Source organism: Ylistrum balloti, unplaced genomic scaffold, assembly GCF_031769215.1.
Source record: "Ylistrum balloti isolate Yb309-2 unplaced genomic scaffold, AGI_CSIRO_Ybal_v1 Utg370190, whole genome shotgun sequence".
Classification (NCBI taxonomy): domain Eukaryota; kingdom Metazoa; phylum Mollusca; class Bivalvia; order Pectinida; family Pectinidae; genus Ylistrum; species Ylistrum balloti.
Genome location: NW_026782170.1, coordinates 44,432 through 65,350, shown reverse-complemented (window position 1 = coordinate 65,350; position 20,919 = coordinate 44,432). Strand labels below are relative to the sequence as shown.

The following is a 20,919-nucleotide window of genomic DNA, read 5'->3' as shown; positions in this document are numbered from 1 at the left end:
GTGACATTTCATCACATGGTGGATAAGTGACATTTCATCACAAGGTAGATATGTGACATTTCATCACATGGTAGACGTGACATTTCATCACATGGTAGATATGTGACATTTCATCACATGGTGGATAAGTGACATTTCATCACAAGGTAGATATGTGACATTTCATCACATGGTGGATAAGTGACATTTCATCACAAGGTAGATATGTGACATTTCATCACATGGTAGATATGTGACATTTCATCACAAGGTAGATATGTGACATTTCATCACATGGTGGATAAGTGACATTTCATCACAAGGTAGATATGTGACATTTCATCACATGGTGGATAAGTGACATTTCATCACAAGGTAGATATGTGACATTTCATCACATGGTAGATATGTGACATTTCATCACAAGGTAGATATGTGACATTTCATCACATGGTAGACATGTGACATTTCATCACATGGTGGATAAGTGACATTTCATCACAAGGTAGATATGTGACATTTCATCACATGGTGGATAAGTGACATTTCATCACAAGGTAGATATGTGACATTTCATCACATGGTAGATATGTGAAATTGCAACACATGGTAGATATGTGACATTTCATCACATGGAAGATATGTGACATTTCATCACATGGTAGATAAGTGACATTTCATCTCATGGTAGATATGTGACATTTCATCACATGGTAGACATGTGACATTTCATCACATGGTAGATACATGACATTTCATCACATGGTAGACGTGACATTTCATCACATGGTAGACACGTGACATTTCATTATAGAATGTTTACCTGTGCGTACGCCTCAGAAAATAATATTACCGATTTTATCATGTTGATCGATTTCAGTGTCAGTTATAATTAGTGTTGTTTAGATCCTCAGAGATCGATTTGTAACGGAGTTAAAAAAATAGTATTTAAAACAACCTGCTACTCTGCACCTCTGGGTGTCACCATTCCGGGCTTACATTTAGATAAGGTACCTTCAATTGGGGTCTGGGAAATTATGGTCCAATGGAACCATTGTTTGGTGTAAGATATTCCTATTGAAGGTCTTGGCTCTTCTTCCTATCTCAATTTACGAACTGACTTTCATATGTGGATTTGTCATTGACCTACAAACACCTTGTGATACTCAATTGTCGTGTATATATCATCACACAAACACTCCGATAATTCCAGGTAAATACCATTCAGGAAGTGACGTCACCATGGCCGTGCAGCTTTGTCAAAGTATGATTCATGTTATACGGAAGCGATGACATCAGATACATTTTAAAGAATTAATAACAAAATGTTCCGAGTGGCGTGTTAAAGTCATTGGTTACGATAACAATCAGCAGGGTCACCCATAACTATCTATACCTTGATTGCAGTGAGTCAACGACCGTCAGCTTTTTTTGATCTGTTTGAACAGTTTAGTCATCAGGAATACGTGTCATGATATTTATTTATATGTCAGTCTTACATAACAAACCATATTACTTCTCACCAATCTCCTTTGGTACTTAGAAACATCACCAATAAAACCTCTGTATTGATGCTGGTATTTCAGCGTGTGTTGAACTCAAGGAACCCGAGATCAAGGACGAAATGATAATGGTAACAGCACATGTATAGAAGGTCGTTTAATAGCATGAATCAGTTTTATACCAGATCACCATTTGATGTGTCTGTTCACGGTGGCTGGTCCACAATCTAACATGCTTATCATGTGCATTAAACTCGACACAGATATACTCTCAGAGGTGATGTCAGCAAACGTGTGCACGTGAGTCACAGGTAATTCCTCAAACTTTGTTTTACTGACGGAAATACCGGAACTACTGTCTGTCAGTGACCTAATCCTATACAATTCCACGTGACTACTGATAAGGGAAAACCTGTCATATGTGTATACATCTGTATGGTGGCAGAATGTCTCTGCCTCGGTCGTTTACCTTTTCTTTTATTGCCATTTCAAAATTAATTATATCTTTATATATGTGTTATCTTTTCATCCTATGTTTAATACACACATAAACACCGTCTCCATGTTGAGTCCTATTGATCTGTACAGTTGTCTGAAACATCTTCATACTGCTTAGTACGATAGCTCAGTCACATTTCAGTCCATCACCACAATTACAAATTGAACACAGATATGCCCAGACCTTCGACAAGATAAACATCATGTCGTAATTATTAAGATTTCTTACTCCGTAACAAATTATCTAAATCACTGACATTTATTTATATATAAATATACATGTGATATATCTACCAACATAATCCAGGCATTTATTCAGCGTTTACTATTCGCGTCACAGTCTTTGTTCTAAGATATCCGTTCTCGGAGTGGCCTTCATGCTTTGTTCTAAATAGTACATCCTAAAGAGCAATGGTCCGCTGTTACGGAATTACCAGAAATATTGTCCATGTCTTCACCAAGAGACAACCTAAAAGGTCATATAAATGTTTGTGACAGTATACACAGACTACAGATCACCACGCCAACCATCCTTGATAGCAAAATTAAAGGCACAAGCCAAGTAGTTTGAAGATTACAAAGGAGCGACACCTATCTTCAAACCTATTACGATATACCCTAATGCGACAACGAGATTCGTTTGATGTACAACAAAGTATCAAACTAGTCTTATCGTCTTGTTCATACGCTGGCGCACGTGGAACCTTCTTTTTTGCCAGGGTTGCAGTGATCGTAACCCCTGGAATATCGAGGATGCACGGCAAACAGGGATGGTCCGATACCTTTTTTTCTCCTGGCAACGTTCTAACTAGTTGTGTTGTAAGAACTTCTGTTCAACGACCCGTTCTAATATGTAAAGTAAACGTGAGTTTCAGGTAACCATTGCCAGTAAGTACAACCCAGAGCACTCCAGGAGATTAGTAGTAGGATTTTCTGCCGCACCCCATTGATGTATTCGTGAGAAGCGACTAATGTGCTCCTTTCTGGAGCGTTACTTATATGTGTCTTAATGAACATTAAAGAGACCAAACGTGATCAGATGAACTCATGACAGCACTTAGGATACATGTCTTCTTTATTTTTCCGATAGTTTCTCGTTCATTCTACCAATTTCCTATCGAACATGTCTTCGTATGAGGTGTTCATGGCCGACGATTGCTAGATGAATGCTGTATCACTAGTATTAGATTTAACATTGGTTAGTAATTATCTAAATACAATATGTAACGCTATAATTATTGGAATTTTAAATTAAAAGTAAGAAATATGTTTACAAATTAATAAGGCGAATTTCATTCAGAGAGTGCTTGATCGTGTTTCTCAATGTAGAGATAAGCGAGGTGCCGGAACAGACTTGCCCCTAGCGGTCAGTCAGTACATTAGTAACCTCCATCATGTCGGTGGTATCCCCTTGAAAAGACTTTAAAATGATTCATCTAGATGTTTATACCGATTCGCACCGGAATCTACCTACCAAGGAGATTAACTTTTAATTTCTCATTGCAAAGTTGATTTGGTTGTGACTGGATGCTATATATATTGTGTTTCCTCAACGCCATTTGGATGATAAGGAATAGATTTCCGGTGTTAAATGTGTGTTTTTACTGTCAGAAATCGTGTAGGTTTATCTGGTAAACGAAAGTGTCAACAGTCTGATCAGGAGGTATCACCAGCTCTATACGAAAGTTATACTGGGTAATACTAACATGCAAAAAAATCCCGTTAGGGTTTACTACGATATCATGGATGAAATGGGGTACCAACAGACTCGGTTTACAAATCCGGGTTATTTAATAGGAGAAATAATGACTCCAAACGAATGCGCGATGGAAATAATATTGGTACTGAACTTTTTGACCGACTCTCACAGTTTATTTAAAGTGTATACAATCAATTGAAGGGAAACAGAGGCTTAAACGTAGTGAATTAATCAGGACATTCACTCCAAGTTTACACCGGTGCGCGGTGGCCTTATGAAACACAACATGATTAACTTTTATTATTGTGATAGAATCGTTCCTCCAAATACAATAATTGAATACACATTGTGTAAATTTACGAAGAAATGGTAAGATTAGGTAGACATTTCTGTAAGGTATTCCCAATGCGTTTATTGGTCAGTAGCAAATGCTTCAGACACAACAACAATGCATTAGAACGCCACTTTGATCGACACGTATGATACATAAGTGTGTGAGCCTTAAAGATATAATATAAACGGAACCATCGAACGCTCGCGTGGGATTCAAAGATGATTGAGTTTTTAGAATGAACTGTCAGAAGAAATAATAAGTTTTGATGAGAATTTTGGAAGGAGTGTTTGTACTGTCTATGTGCGGGGGAGAGTCTGTCAGATGTCTGGCTGACGATCATACATTTTGAAAACTAGTGGGCAGTGAATTATTTAATTGGTGTGTATATATTGACAAAACGTCACAGAAATGATGACCTTACATAGACATTGCGTGTACATGTATCTTGGGATATACTAAACGTCAGATACAGTGACAGACGCATTCTTCAGCCAACCTTTATCGAGAGATACAGTTATAATTTTACAGAACAAAACATCAACAGTATTCGGAATCCAAAGTCGGATTCGTCTTTTATCACAACAGAGTAAAACATTGATACTAATTAAACCATCGGATGTAGAATCAAAGCAGATAATTTACATTATCACAAGTCATAAACAATAGATCTGTCAGGGCTGGTTACATTAATAAGGACAGACTTGTCAGGTCTGGTGTGTATATATTAGGACAGACCTGTCAGGACAGACCTGTCAGGACTGGTGTGTATTTATTTGGACAGACCTGTGAGGTCTGGTGTGTATTTATTAGGACAGACCTGTCAGGACTGGTGCGGATTTATCAGGACAGACCTGTCAGGTCTGGTGTGTATTTATTAGGATAGACCTGTCAGGGCTGGTTACATTAATAAGGACAGACATGTCGGGGCTGGTGTGTATTTATCAGGACAGACCTGTCAGGACTGCTGTGTAATTATTAGGACAGACCTGTCAGGTCTGGTATGTATCTATTAGGACAGACCTGTGAGGTCTGGTGTGTATTTATTAGGACAGACCTGTCAGCACTGGTGCGTATTTATTGGGACAGACCTGTCAGGTCTGTTGCGTATTTATTAAGACAGACCTGTCAGGTCTGGTGTGTATTTATTAGGACAGACCTGTCAGGTCTGGTGTGTACGAGGACAGGCCTTTCAGGAGTGGTGTGCATGTGGACAAGCCTTTCAGGAGTGGCGTGTACGAGGACAGACCTTTCAGGAGTGGCGTGTATGAGGACTGACCTTTCAGGAGTGGTGTGTATGAGGACAGGCCTGTCAGGAGTGGTGTGTATGAAGACAGGCCTTTCAGGAGTGGTGTGTATGAAGACCGGCCTGTCAGGAGTGGTGTGTATGAGGACTGACCTTTCAGGAGTGGTGTGTATGAGGACAGACCTGTCAGGAATGCTGTATACGAATACAGGCCTTTCAGGAGTGGTGTGTATGAGGACAAGCCTTTCAGGAGTGGTGTGTATGAGGACAGACCTTTCAGGAGTGGTGTGTATGAGGACAGGCCTGTCAGGAGTGGTGTGTATGAGGACATACCTTTCAGGAGTGGTGTGTATGAGGACAGACCTTTCAGGAGTGGTGTGTATGAGGACAGACCTGTCAGGAATGCTGTGTACGAATACAGGCCTTTCAGGCGTGGTGTGTATGAGGACAAGCCTTTCAGGAGTGGTGTGTATGAGGATAGACCTTTCTGGAGTGGTGTGTATGAGGACAGGCCTGTCATGAGTGGTGTGTATGAGGACTGACCTTTCAGGAGTGGTGTGTATGAGGACAGACCTTTCAGGAGTGGTGTGTATGAGGACAAGCCTTTCAGGAGTGGTGTGTATGAGGATAGACCTTTCAGGAGTGGTGTGTATGAGGACAGACCTGTCAGGAATGGTGTATACGGAGACAGGCCTTTCAGGAGTGGTGTGTATGAGGACAAGCCTTTCAGGAGTGGTGTGTACGAGGACAGACCTTTCAGGAGTGGTGTGTATGAGGACAAGCCTTTCAGGAGTGGTGTGTATGAGGACATGCCTTTCAGGAGTGGCGTGTATGAGGACAGACCTTTCAGGAGTGGTGTATACGAGGACAGACCTTTCAGGAGTGTTGTGTATGCGAGGACAGGCCTTTCAGGAGTGGTGTATACGACGACAAACCTTTCAGGAGTGGTGTGTATGAGAATAGACATGCCAGGAAATGTGTGTATTAGTTGTAGATAAAAGAATAGACCTGCCATTGATGGTTATTATACGAGAAGTTTCAGGTCGGTCTTGTTTTTGTATGCTGTGACTTTGAGAAACCGAGAAGCTTCTTTTTTACGTCCCATGTGACAATACACTTTGAAAGAAAATCTAAGGGCACTGCACGTCAGGCATAGAGTAAAGAGGAATCTGAACTTTATTTGAAGTCAAATAAAATGACCGCCATTTTCTGTAATTCACAGTTTACGCTAATTAAGCCAATATTTCCATTTGAAACATTTATCACAGAGTTACTTAATTGTCACTTATCGAGCTCGAAGTGTGAACCAAGTATTTCCGGTGGTACGTAAAATAGAAAAAAAAATTCGTTACACAAAGCAGGAGTATGTATGTCATAGTGTATTGGTTTAATTGATGACACAATATTTCAGAAAGGTTACCTTGCATACCATATAGAGGCAATTATACGTAATTACTAGAGCTGGAATTTCCGAATAAGGAAGTATGAATATATGTGACGGCTTTCACAAAATGTCATTCAAGCACTAAATGCGTGCCAGGATATATAAACACATGTGGATGTCACAATGATGTCAACTGCGCAGTTATTAAGCTCTCATTATGAAATGATTGAGTTTCAAATAAAACCTTCCCATCCGCTGCTTCATGGATGGTCTGCCCACCAATCATAATGGTTGTAAACGTTACACCCGAACTGGTGCTTTTTTATTGGTGCCAGTAATCGATGGAATTACAATTGAAAGGCGAGAGGGCTTAAGCACGCCCTGTGATCGGGCGGACACCGTGGTAGCAAGTTTCATTAGCATAGGCCACTCAACAATTCAAACACGTGGGCACCAATGATTTAAGTGGTGTGAGCAATCATTTTTAATCGCATAGTATGCATATTTTGATTCCATGTGTATAAACTATTAGGAAAAGCATTGAGAGAATCCACCTGCATGTGTTCTGGATAATAGTGTCGCATAGCTTAGATTACAAGTTGGCGACAAATCAACAATTTCTGTTTCATACACAAATGTAGCTGTCCAGGTCGACTTCCTCATTACACCTCAACACCTTTGATGAAATATTGCATGTTGTAGCATCCAAACCTTTTTCACTCACCAGAGTATCATGATGCATTTGAGGTCATAAAACGTTTTGCGGAGAATTTGTTTTGCTAAATCTACACATTCGGGCTTAATAAAGAATAGGATATTGTAACGCTACTTAGTAACATGTACTTACATGTATCTTTGAAGTACTTACAGGTAACTTTGAAGTTGGTAACTTTGAAGTACTTACAGGTATCTTTGGTATTACAACATTTTTCTGCAGTTGTTACAAAATGAGCCATTATACGTGTGTTGCAAATTGTGATGCAATAAGAACCATTGTGTTGCTAATTAATTTTTTCATTACATTTTGTTGAATTTTTCATTGACATTACCATAAAATTCTTGTTCTTTTTAACTGGAACAAATAAAACGTAATGCACATATTTAACTGCAATGTTACGATTCCTATTTCTCTTTACCAGTCATGAGCGGTAGATAAATAACAACACCTTTTGTTTTGTTTTTCATACTAATTTTAATTCAACATGATATTTCTGAGTTAGTTTTATACATATATCTTTCATATATAATCGAGAATACAACAAAGAAATATTGCACAGAGTATAACATACAACCAGAATGGAAGAGTACTGTTGTATATTAGTGTTAGTCGATGGCTGCATCACCACTCACGTCACCATAGGCCTGTGTGATACTGCTGTGATGAACACAATTAGCCAGTTATCACACAGATCTTACGGAGACAGATCATCTACAAAGCCCAGAAGAATGATATATAATACTACAGTATTCCCACCAACCAGCAAGTATAATTTCACACATATGAACATAAGTTTGAGACATCTTAAACCATAATGTTGTCGATCTATCAAACACATGGAAAACGACAAAATGTTTGTGATATTACAGAAATAAATTTGGTCCAAGTTGCATACATTCATTTATAAATATAATAGCCAAACAAAAATATGAACACAGAATTTTTCAAAAATTCTTACTCATATTTCATTTATATCTCCTAAATCTTACTTTTTGTTTTGAAACTAAAGACCCAGTTAAAGCCTTTGTAACTAATTATATAATGACCCAGCTAAAACCATCATAACTAAACAATGACCCAGTTAAACCCTATCATCACCATTGACGAGATTAACTGATAGTCACAAGAAATGTGTATCCTTAACATTGACCTTTGTGCAAGACATCATGATATAATTATGTTTGAGCTCGACATAATCACAGATAATCATCCTGATATCTTGTGACAGCTTATACTATATTTTGCGGACAGTGTTTACTATTACTTTGTGCAGTCTGTCAATGTTTGGTTAAATTTTGCAAAGTCATGACCTGAGTCTGGCAAAACCCGCCAACAACTGTTTCTTCTGCCTATTATCTTGTCTCCCCTCTACCACTCCCAAATCTTGAGGATACTTAGTACCTCTTGTGTGTGTTTCCTTAATGTGTTCTTCCATCTGCCTGTAATAACAGTCAACAGTTGGATGTACACTAGTTGACGGTTTCAGCCCCTCCCCTGTAGTAAGTTTGTTTTTCTCACCCTGATAGGCCTGTAAAGTGGCGACAACAAAAGGCTTAGTGCTAATCATGGGTTGTAGTAATGGCCAGTAATTGAGGGTTCGGAAATAACCGTGTAATAAAGGCCTCCCTTTGTGTCGTAAGTTCTGTTGGAATAACAGCTCAGCTAGCATCTGATAGCCACTCAAGCCATAGGAGTATCCCAAACATAAACACCACTGATGGCTCATGTACCATGACACTGCAAAATAACATTACCTGTCTCCAATTTCCCGTGTCTTTGACAAGGCTCATTGACCTTCGGGGCTACAAGTTTTAAGATTTTATTTTGCTTTTTTACCTTTGCTATTGTTAATTCTATTTCCATCTATAATTTATATCAACTGCAAAATAAGGAATCCTTTTTTTTCACTTTGGACTTTCAAATAAACGTTTCTGCAAAATTCATTACCTTCATATTTTATCCTTTCCCAATTTTTTTTTCAAAATATTGAATTTTCACAAAATCTAGATCAACAAAACACTTGAATATTATCAATGTCTCCGAATAATGTGACCATTCCATACATTTTGACAGAAATCAATATTCATCTTTTTTGTTATAATTTAGTTATTTACACCATCTTACTTTCTCAAACATTTCGCCAGTGAACTACATTGACCCAATCATGCATATAACACAGTTTTATGTGACACAGATTTTAATCCAGCTAACACACTAAACTTTTTCGAGTGGCCTCTTATGACTTCCACAACCTATTAAGGAATATTAATGATACAATTGTATCAAACCAACCGCCCTACAGGTATTACAGTACCATTTAATTAAACTATATACTGTATGTGAAATGAATTTCCTTACAGAAACAGCCCAACAAATCAACACAAACAATTATAAGGGTAATTACTAAATACTAAACAAATATTAATAATAATTATGAAAGTGAAGAAGCTTTACAAACAACAGTCTGCATAATTCATCCCAGTCACCTACTAACATAAAATCACAAACCCCTGTGTGTGATGTGTATCAATAGTCATCAGAACTATCATTACAGAGGGTTGGGAACAATCACATTTGATTAACTATCATTCGGTGGACTACATATTAGAAATAACAATGTCGGCTAACATAACAAAACAGAAACAATTTTTGTGCACACATCTTTTCCATAACATTAACCAGACTGACCAGAGACCTAGCATAGAGCCATATAGGACCAGAGACCTAGCATATAGCCATATAGAAATCTAAGCCTTATACTCATATTTGGAATAGATAGACCCAAATCAAACGATGCTGGGTCTCAGTCACTTGTCAAAAACATTTGATCATAGCTTATGATGCAAGTATATATGCATGTATAATCCTTCATCCCACACCATCCTCGAACTTAATCAGGGACTTCAACTGATCATGTTGACTTTTTATCCTTTAATGGGAGATAACTCCTATCAGTTAAACAAATGACAACAGACAAAAGGCAGCATCCCGTCTACTACTATTGATAAAATCTATGTCAGTGTATAATATACACATACAACGTCTTCAGTACTGACGTTTCAACTCTCACCTTCAATATACTCATAAACTTACGCAATCCATCAACGACTCCAGCATACTTCGTTGCCAACACAACATTAATAATCGGAGAAACACTTCTGCACAATATTTACAATAAATTGTATTTCGTGCCCGTAAACAACACCATAAACCACTGTAAAACATATGTAGCAGTGTTGTTATACATTATGAAACAGAAGGCATAAGCAGTATTGAACCATGATTACCATTACAATTCGTATCCAAAGCACATTTGACTAATTTCAAAGCTCTTCTCAAACTAGATGTGCATTAATGCATGTTAAGAACATTAAAGAAGTATGGGAAAATCATATCCAGCAGTGAAAAGAGACAGAATTTCAAACCATGCCAATCTTGCATGATTTGTATCAAAAACCGATCTCAACTTCGAAAGGTCCAAAACCATTTTACCGACAATTATTTATAATGTTTAGCTTCAATTCCCATTTTGTGATTTAGGATATAGCTGGTAACTAGCCCTTAACTAATAAAGTTGCTTGCCAAACAGCACGACTTTTCCGACAGTTTAGCGCTCTTTACGATAACATCAGCTTTATTACTGTTCACTTTGTATTCCTGCACTCAAATTAATTAGTTGGTAACATGTTTTATTATCTACAGAGGCCGTTATCTGCCATCTCCTGTTTACGAGCCAGTAAAACATATTGGGTACCAGAGATGATGTGATAGACAAGACAGACATAGACAACTCAACAACAATCATGTCTGCCAAGGTATTTGTCACCATTATCACTCGCCTCTTATTGTTTGGCTTATGTATTGCAGCCTATTGGACATGAAAAACTGACACAGAAACAGTTGCCAGTATGGAAAATTGCCAAATAATAGCATTGTCTCTAGATATGAACAAATGAGAAGATTTTATAACTATTCAGTTTCTTCCTAAACATAGGCAATCATTATTGTTTGTTAAAATCATTTAATAATTGTAAGTTTTTGAGATTCCATTTTCAGATAACTTATTGAACAGTACTTTTCAAAATTGTTTGATAAATGTTCTCAATCACGTCCAGGCACTAGCAGTAGCAATGTAATAGAATGCAATCTAGATATCATAAACTGTCTGTGAACAAATATAAAATGCAAGACATGCATAACTTTTTGTAGTAAAACTGAAAATGTCTGCCACTTTAAAATCAGGACTGTATTCAACTAACCTGACACTAACAGTGTTTAGTAGCAAACCATGCTTTGAATCAACAACTTAGAAGAGTACATCATAAAAAGATGAAAGCTCACAAGAAGTAATTCTTTATCACCAATGGCAACCATGGTGCCTTTCTTTGTAAAATATTATATAGTTTTATATAATTCCAGAAAACATCCGTGTAACATACATGCAATCATTTGTGTGCTGTAAAACCATTCATATACTCACATTCTTCCATCACTCTCTACCAATACATGTAGTCTTTCTTCTCCACACAACTTTTTCATCCTATCGTATCTGAAATCTCAATGCTGAATGATTATATTCAATGGTCAACTGTGAAGCATTTGATATTTCAGCATCACAATGCTTTTCTATGAGAAAGCAACCTTTATCAATGTCAATAATATTGAAAATGGAAATCAAATGGTCCACGAAGAAGATAATGAGTAAATATTTGAACATTTTCTTTAGAAATTTTCATGGATATTAAACACTAAAACAATGTTTGGTAGTGGTAAGACTTTGATCTTTTAAGATGTATTACATTAAATGCAAAAATGACTGCTGTATATATGGTATTTATAAATTGTAATACATTTCAAACATCATATGACAATGATGTGAAAATATTTTATCTCCTGATACAAAACAAATCTCACACACATCTACATGCATCACCGATACACATTTTTAAAAATGTTTCCAATGGCATGAAAACCATTCTGTGACATGTTTTGGCAAATACTTGATAACTAGGTCAAAAGGGTACACTACAAGAATAAACTATAACAAAAGTAAAATTAATAATACATGACAATATTATTTATAAAGAAAAATAAAAGAAAATATCGAAAATGATTTAAAGCATTTTCAAAACTTCATTAAGATGAAGCTGATGAAGTGTACATAAAACTTGACAGAAAAGCAAAGTCAAAAAATTATAATTATAATTGGCAAGCATGCGATGACAACCATTTAATATTTCATATTTGAAATATTAGCAAGTTAGTAAGTGCACAAAGACATATATGAGGGACTTTTAATTATTATTAGAGTAAGGATTTCATGAGTGTATAGGAAGGTTACATTCCACTCGCCCAGGACAGATATGTTCATATTAGAATTCAAACAGCAAGTTGATGCTGACCTGAGAGACATTTGCGATAATTGCCACTACAGAAAGATCATTAAAACAAGGATGATTTTGATTAACTGGTTTATATCAATATCACTCTCCCATAAATTAGATGGTGTCAATTTGGCTCTATGTTAACAATGAATGACATTGCATACCATTCACACTGACAAATTCAATCGTGAGCAAAAGGATTAAAACATTCAACGAAACAATAAATAAAGTTAGGGAGAAAAATGAATAGTTTTGTTGAAAACCAAACCTATATCCTTATTACAAGGGGAAAGTTAACCCTTGTAGTGATTCGTCATCTTTTTGTTTGTCATTTTCATAATTGTTCACTTACTTTCTAAAACGTAAATGAAAATAACAAATTGTACAGCTGTGTTGTACAAGTACATTAAGCTGAGATTCAAAGGATTTCACAGAACATAAACTATAGGATGCCTTTGCACACATGCCATTTATACCGACCAACATTTGACTTATTTGTACTTGTATCACATAGATCTTATTCAAAATTTCAATTCTTTATGATATATTTTTGTATTCTATATACCCCACACTCTACTCCCAAAAGCAAAATTAATTACAAATTGTATCTCTTAATTTCAATGAAATGACAAATGTCCAGTTGTGTTGTTGGTAAAGTATCACACATAATCACTCAACACAGGATTACAAGGCATTCTATGACTCTCATCATCAATTCATGTTTCAAGCTTGTTATTGTGCCAGGTGGTTGCGATGTTGTTTAACTTCTGTTCATCATGGAATGTGACATTACTTACTTAGATACCAAGATTTACATGGCAGGTGTTGTCGATGAAATAGAAGATTCTAATTCTTCTGAAACAGCTGGTTTTATTCTCCTGGTACCTTTACAGGAGTCTTGCACATACTTTCATTGAATTTGTGTTTGAATCAAAATGCTATTAACACGATGGGTTTCTTGGTTCTGAATCCACATGTCTTTGCCAACATACATCTCATGTAACAATTGGATGTCTATTGTACATGCTTGGCAAAAATGATATAATTTTCATCAAAAAAGTTATATGGATAAGGGTCACTCTCACACGGGGTAATACATTCTAAAGAATGATGTGTGACTACTTGGCCTGAGAACTAGAAGTAGTGTTAATGTGTTAGTGGTGATGTCTCCAGCTGATGTCACACCAGGACTATATATCCCAGCTGAACAAATGATGTTTGACCAGCATGTCTTTTACCCCTTCCTTCAGGGGCTTGTAAGATTCTGTCGTCTGTTTGGGGATTTCCCAATCCTTGGACAAATTGAAAGAAAACTGGGACAAGAGTCTGCAAAGAGTAGGTTAGCAAGCATTAGTAAAAGAATAAAGATATTTAAAGAAGCAAGATTCCATCCCTCCACCGTGTTAACATGGAAAGGCACATATAGAAAATACACTGAAATATTCATTAGCATAGTAACTTAGCCAGAGGTTTGCCATCTCCATGACTCTTCCTTTCGCTAGGTATTGTCTTACTTCGTGACAGGAAGTCATGCATGGAGTAGGAAAACCTGACTAACAACATAATGAAAATAATCAGAGAATCAAGATTTAATCCCTACACCTCATACATACAAGTGCATATAGAAATTACACAGGAAGTTGAGAAACTTGTTTAAATAACTTGTAATCAACCGTGTCAAAATCACAGGAGTTGAGAGAGATGTAGAAATAATAACCAGATCCATGATGCTGATATGATAATAATGAGCAAAATTACATTCTTATATTCAATAAGAACAAGAATCTCATATATGTTGTAACAAATTCTGAACTAAAATTATTTAAAGCAATAACTGCAATCATAAATGTTAACTATTAACCTTTCAGGAATAGTCAAGGTCACCATATTTTCCTAATAAGGACATCAAATATACAATGGTGTCTTGGGATCAAAATATCATGTATGAAATTATGTACAATCACAAGCATATATCTTTACATTATAAAAAGGCAAAATGTAACAATAGACAATACAAAGACATAGGCTAAAAAAGCCAAATCAATCTGCTGTTGGAAATTTCTTTGAAATACCAAATTACAACATAAAACATTATATATCTAAACACCAACACCAAAACTGCACTCAACAAAAATGTAATAAGTAAAGGCCATCACAACACTATTGAAGGCCACAACTAAAACGATGGGTTCACACACAGCCAAGCAACCTTTAACAGAAAATGGGGAAGGTGGTTTGTTTTCTATATCTATAATGAAATCACAACACCAAAGATCAGAGTTTTACTACATGTAACTAGACACATAAAGACTACTTTACTTTGTAACAAACATGCAACAACAAAAATTCTTAACCAAGACAAACATGACAAATATCAAGTGGTACAGGCCAATTTTGGTAAAAAGTTCCTTTCAAGTATGTTATTTCTAACTCATATAAAAAATCAATAGTAATTATATGTAGCACCACTGGTCTCGTTTGATCTGTATGTTAATTGTGTAATTTTAAATCAGTTGTTATGAAACTGAATCTGGTTTTTCTACTTTTTAAAGTAGATTATAATTTACCATAATTGATTATCCTATTCAATATTAGTAGATTTATAACGTACATACCAATATCAGTAAACATACATGTGCCTTGAGCCGACAGATGGGACTTTTTTTATAGGCATTACATAGAGTAAAATGGCAGAGTGAGGTTACAGAGTATTATTGTAGTTTTATTTAACACTGTAAATAATATCATAATAGTAAAAAGCAATCAAACTACAAGTTAATTAACAAGGAATTTCACATATGTTCATTATGACATATGGACATATAATAATCAAAACAATTAAAATGTCTACCTATGATGTAAATAAATATTTAGTAAATATTCAATAAAAGCACTATATAACAAGAATATAATGAAAAAAATATTAATAAACAGGAAAATACCATTGTAACAGTGGATTTCAATGTAAAGCACTCCTCCCAGAACAGGTAAATGAAAAACATACTAATAATACCATTGTTCAAAGACAAAATATCCTTTTCTATAAAATTAAGGCATATAGCGTGCTAGCCATAAAAGGGGCATGTGAAATTGATAACAATGTACTTTACAATAGAAAAACATATATCAACCATTTCTAATTTGAAGTTAACAAAATTAACAGATTCTCATAATTTGAAAGGGAAAAATCCTTTACTATATAAAACGTGAAAATATGCAAACTGAACATCATGGAAAGCAAATTGCTTTTAGATAACAACTCAAAATTTTCATGTGATTGTCTTTTTCAAGTGATGTTTTTATTCTTGCATGGCTATGTGATGGCAATGCAATATTAATTTTAAAGGTTCCAGCTAAAGAGATGGTGCTTTAAGAGCATGTCGCGGACGCTCTCTTTCAGATTGTGATCACAATGTTTTTTCCTAGCTGGTAATTCCCGTTCCATGGACAGCTTGAATGAGAGCTGCGCTAACACTCTGTCAAATCAGAAAACAAAAATAAAAGCGGCAATGTTTCCTTAAATCTACAAATAGGATAACTTGTGAACATAAATCTTTTCAAAACCATGAAAGGTCATCTCTTCAATAAATTTTCAGTAAAAAATGTGTGAAACAAACTCACACCTTGTACATACCACTACAAAAATTTGTATATAAATTGATATAAAAAAGGCATGCATTAATACAATGCAGACAATACATATTTCATGAGAGAGTATTACAGCAAGAGATCTGTGTGCATTTTCCCCAAATCCAGCAAATAAATAAATGTACATGCATATTTCAGTATATAAATAAACATTTAACTACAACTAAAACAGACAAAATTTCATTATTATCAGACTGGATTTTTATTTTTATCATTAATAGTGACATATCTTTGAAGAAAAATGACAAAAAACAATATAAGGTAAATACAAACTAGAAACTCTACAGAAACAAATAAGTTTCAGGAAGCCTTTGAATTACATGACAGAATGACAAGAAAACACCCTCACTTGTTACAGAATTTGAATTAGTAGACAAAACTATAACAAACTCTCTGGTTTGGTGCAGAGATTAGTTACTTTGTTTTCAGGATAGTGTACTAGTATTAAAGTACATTCAAGTATCAAATTTAAAGAGAAACTCTATAAAATGAAGCCATCTCCAACTGATGTCCTCAAGAAAAAGTTTAGAGTTCCCAGCTGAACAGGTGGTGTTTGACAAGAATATCTGATACAGATTCTGTGATGTCCCGTACAGGTTTAGGAGGTAACCTCTTGTCCAATTCCCAGTCGATGTTAAGGTTGAAGGCATACCTTGCTAGAATTCTGCAGCAAAAATAAACCCCATTGTATTAACACCTACTCTAGCCTGAACATCAAGGCCTACTTTCATCTCAAACTTTAACCAAATACAATTAGATTTAATGATGTACTAATTGTGCATACCACAGCAGAACTGAAAATCAGAGAAATTACATGTAAGTTTAGAACTCTTCTGTAATGCACTTTATTAGCACACAATGGTGAAACCTGAAAGAGCAGTCCTAGAGTAGAGATAGGAAAAGTCTATCTAGTAAATTCAAAGAATTAACCACATTGTATATTGGTAATTATTCTTGGGTAGACTCAGTTTTCACTTAAAAAAAAGAAAGACAAAATAGATGGCTTGATTTAAAGCTGTATGATTGCTTTGATAAATGCTATTGTCCAATTGTAAACTTTTCCATTTTTGATAGTAATAATCCAGCTTACTGATTGAATCATCAGACCTCACACTTACTTTGAATATTGTAATTTCTGTTCTACTGTATAGTATTGATCTGTAAACCTAATAAAATTGATTTCAGGTATGGTGCCAGACAGGTTGTATCATTATAATCATGATGTTATAATCTACAAACTTTCTATTTTCTGTGTTTTTTGTATTACTACCATGGTTCTGCCTTTAATACTTAGATTTAATCTAGATTTGTCATGTTTACTTCATCAGTTATATTCCACCTTGTACATTTCCATGTGTTTCACTAGAAATATAGCCAATGTATTACCAATGCTTCATTGTTTTTCCATGCAGTGTTGTAAATACTTTCACCTTCATTTGTTATATCTTGAACCTAATGTAAAAGTTTTCACCTACAATTAACTTACCTACCTATCAATAACCTCTTACCAACAGCTAAGTTAATAATGAAAAAATCATTCAGTTAATGCCAACAAAGTTCATAATCACTGAAACAAATTTCATTTACAGGGAAGTTTGTGAAATAATGTAACACTATAAGTTTTACCTCTAGGATACAGTAACATGATCAGTGCTTCTTAAGCAGTAATGAATGCCTTGACCTTGGCTGAAGAGGCTTTTGAGTAACAGTTAGGTTTCAGCACCAAATATGTATCCAGACAATCATAGTGACCTTTAAACCGTGCTATAAACTTGATATTTGTTGGAAAAGGATCGGTATGGTATGATATGCACAATCTTCAATGGTTCAAACACATGCTTCTCCTTGTTATGACTTATACGTTTCATTTGGTAAGCAATAGTTTTAAGTGATTTTGCCTCTGCTTTCTTACTGTGAATTTGACCTTGAAAAGCAAACATTTTGGTGTGCCATATATATGTATGACACATCATGATTAGCATGTATTTGTATCAGAAATTCCAACCCATAACACTTGGCAGTTAAAAAGTCAGAGCCTGGTGGACAAAAACTAATATGATAAGACAGATTATGTGACCATATACACTTCAGGTTGTTCCATTGATATTAATGTATATGTAGTTAGTAATCCTTTAAGCACAAAAGGAATTTCTATAAAGGAATCACCTAAGGGAAACACCCCACCCCCCTCCCATCCTTAATAGTTTGTGATTTTGTACTATGTTGTTCTCCTAAGAATTGATATAAAAAGATTTCTTCAGGAATTTCTTTAATGGAAACTACATGTAAACAGCTGTTTAATGAATAATTAGATGGAAAGTGTATTATAGACATCATGTTCTCATTTCCAACACAAATGCATTACAGATGGGCTAGGAATTGTAGAAATTCAAACCAACCACTTGTTGCATCAACATTAAAAAATATCCTGGTGGAAATATTTACCCATGATGCAGTATTCTGCTTCATATGTTCTGCTTTTGACATTCCAGTATTATACAAGCAACAACAGGTTATTTATAACCAGGAAACTAGCCTAATCCCATACCACCATTTCTTTTATCGTTGTAGATAACTTGAGGCCTGCTGATATCTACAATGAAAATAATCAGCTTTCTGCATAATCCATTGGTGTGCTTTAATGATTAGCAGTCATAAAAACAAGGTATGGCATATCTCTAATGTGTTACTTGTGCTTGGATTGATGAATGTGGCATGCTTATACTGTAACAATGTGTGATACCAACGTCAGAAAACGGCTCCCACTAATCCATTGCCTTGGCTGACACTTGGCACAGATTCTACTAAAAAATGGCCTTCCTATTGCTCTGTAATGACCTCTGGCGTCAATCAGTATCACATTGTAGGTAAAACCCAACCAAATGCCAATTATAAAATGTCATACTTATATTTCTTTCCCTTCAAACAACTTCTTACCAAAAATATTGCAGCATATTACAGAATCTGACAGGGAAGGACATTATTTGGACTTTGGCATGTATCTTGTGTTGGCACCAAGCCTGCTTACAGCAGTAAGAACACTAGTAATTAGGAATCAGGATGCAGGATTTTTTTTATTGTAGGCCGTGAAAAGATAATTACTCCTGAACTGTCTGCAATGGGAAATTTTCAACTCAATCTTGTAACTCATCAATTTATTTCTGTTAAGACAAATTTGGAATTTCATTGAGCAATTCACTTATGAAGGAACACAAAAAAAATGGGCAATCAGACACTCCTGATACTGAAAATTGTGACCCTTGGAGAATCCTCTGATAAAATTCAGTAGAAATTATAGACTATGATAGCCTTAAAATAAAGTTTATCAATAAAGAATAATTTGCAACCTTTACTGATTATAAATCACCACCTAAATTAAATGAGATGTAGATATCAAAATTCTAAACTGTAAACAAACACTAAATATGCTGTGGGTTTATTAGATGTCTTGTACATTAACTTTCATTTCAAATGTAGTTTGGTATGAACTTTGACTCTTAAACTTGACTAATGAACTTCAAAACCTAACTAGGGGTAAAACTTTACAATGATGTGAATATGAACTGAATCTGTTGAAGGCTTGACTTTAAAGTAGTCACCAAATCTATGTATAGAACTAGAGTACTGATAATACCTTACATCTGTGAAATGGTGTGTAGGAATAAGGTACTGACCACTGATGCTAATGTCATTCATTGTATACACTGACATGCTGTCATAATTATCATTTATTGGCGAGATGTTTGCCAACACAATGCTCATAGCGAGCAAAAATCTTATTCCTGTTTACAATATTCAGACTCTTTCATCTGGTCCCGTTTCCTGCATAACTTGCTTTCAAACATTGTAATTAATATTTTACATCATATGACGTAATTTGTGATGAATTGAATCACAATTTATCTAATTACTATGAAAACTTGTTTTATAATCATTATTTTTCTTATAAACAAGAAGTGTTTTGCCACTGAATATTTTCATTTCTATTTGAATACACACAAAATATGAATACTATTTACCGCTTAACTAAAATAACAGGTTTTCAGTGGTGATTACTGACATAACACACATTCAGTAGTGAAAGTCAATTCTTACTTCTAATTCCTCCTGTAATTCTAGCTAGAATTCATAGCAAACATGACACAAATTACACACACCCAAAATACTTTAGTTTAATTATCTTATCACATGAAATGGACTATGACAATGTTATGAATGGAATATGAAATCTGACCAATTTCAAATTCATTGCCCTACCATGATTTTTCTGAACACCTTGTGACAGCTTGCCTGCCTAGATATGTTGGCAGCTGTTCCTGTAAGAAACTGTTGTGTCACCTATCTCTATACATCTACAAGTCTCCCTAGTGACTCCTGTGTACTCTGACACCTTCCTAATTTCACATAGATGAAATCAGGCAGTTTTAATGCATTTGAATCAGATGTGGTATGCCTCCAATAAATTCAAGCACGTTGATAAGTGGCATTTTCTGACTACCGACAAGTGTTGTGTGACAATTATCCATCACC

The 20,919-nt window shown here is 35.3% G+C and overlaps 2 protein-coding genes and 1 long non-coding RNA gene across 3 annotated transcripts in view; 1 reads left to right on the top strand and 2 right to left on the bottom strand.

Moving 5' to 3' along the window:
- Nucleotides 1-5,157: 5,157 nt before the first annotated feature.
- Nucleotides 5,158-6,222, bottom strand: LOC132551272 (adhesive plaque matrix protein-like). Its single transcript, XM_060215397.1, has one exon. It carries the CDS (start codon nt 6,220-6,222, stop codon nt 5,158-5,160), a length of 1,065 nt encoding a protein of 354 aa, XP_060071380.1.
- A 4,842-nt stretch (nt 6,223-11,064) lies between these two features.
- The window catches only part of LOC132551263 (uncharacterized), a 40,343-nt gene continuing 30,488 nt past the window's right edge, over nt 11,065-20,919 (top strand). The window contains exons 1-2 of the long non-coding RNA XR_009554241.1: nt 11,065-11,172; nt 18,961-19,054. This is a non-coding gene — a long non-coding RNA (uncharacterized LOC132551263). The remainder of the gene's footprint in view (nt 11,173-18,960; nt 19,055-20,919) is intronic.
- LOC132551262 (small G protein signaling modulator 3 homolog) overlaps nt 16,915-20,919 on the bottom strand; it is a 41,248-nt gene continuing 37,243 nt past the window's right edge. Inside the window, exon 20 of the mRNA XM_060215385.1 lies at nt 16,915-17,053. Coding sequence (XP_060071368.1) covers nt 16,915-17,053 — 139 coding nt within the window. The remainder of the gene's footprint in view (nt 17,054-20,919) is intronic.

Coding starts and splice junctions, on each gene's coding strand:
- LOC132551272 (XM_060215397.1), bottom strand. CDS start 6,222: ATGTCTATTCTCATACACACCACTCCTGAAAGGTTTGTCGTCGTATAC.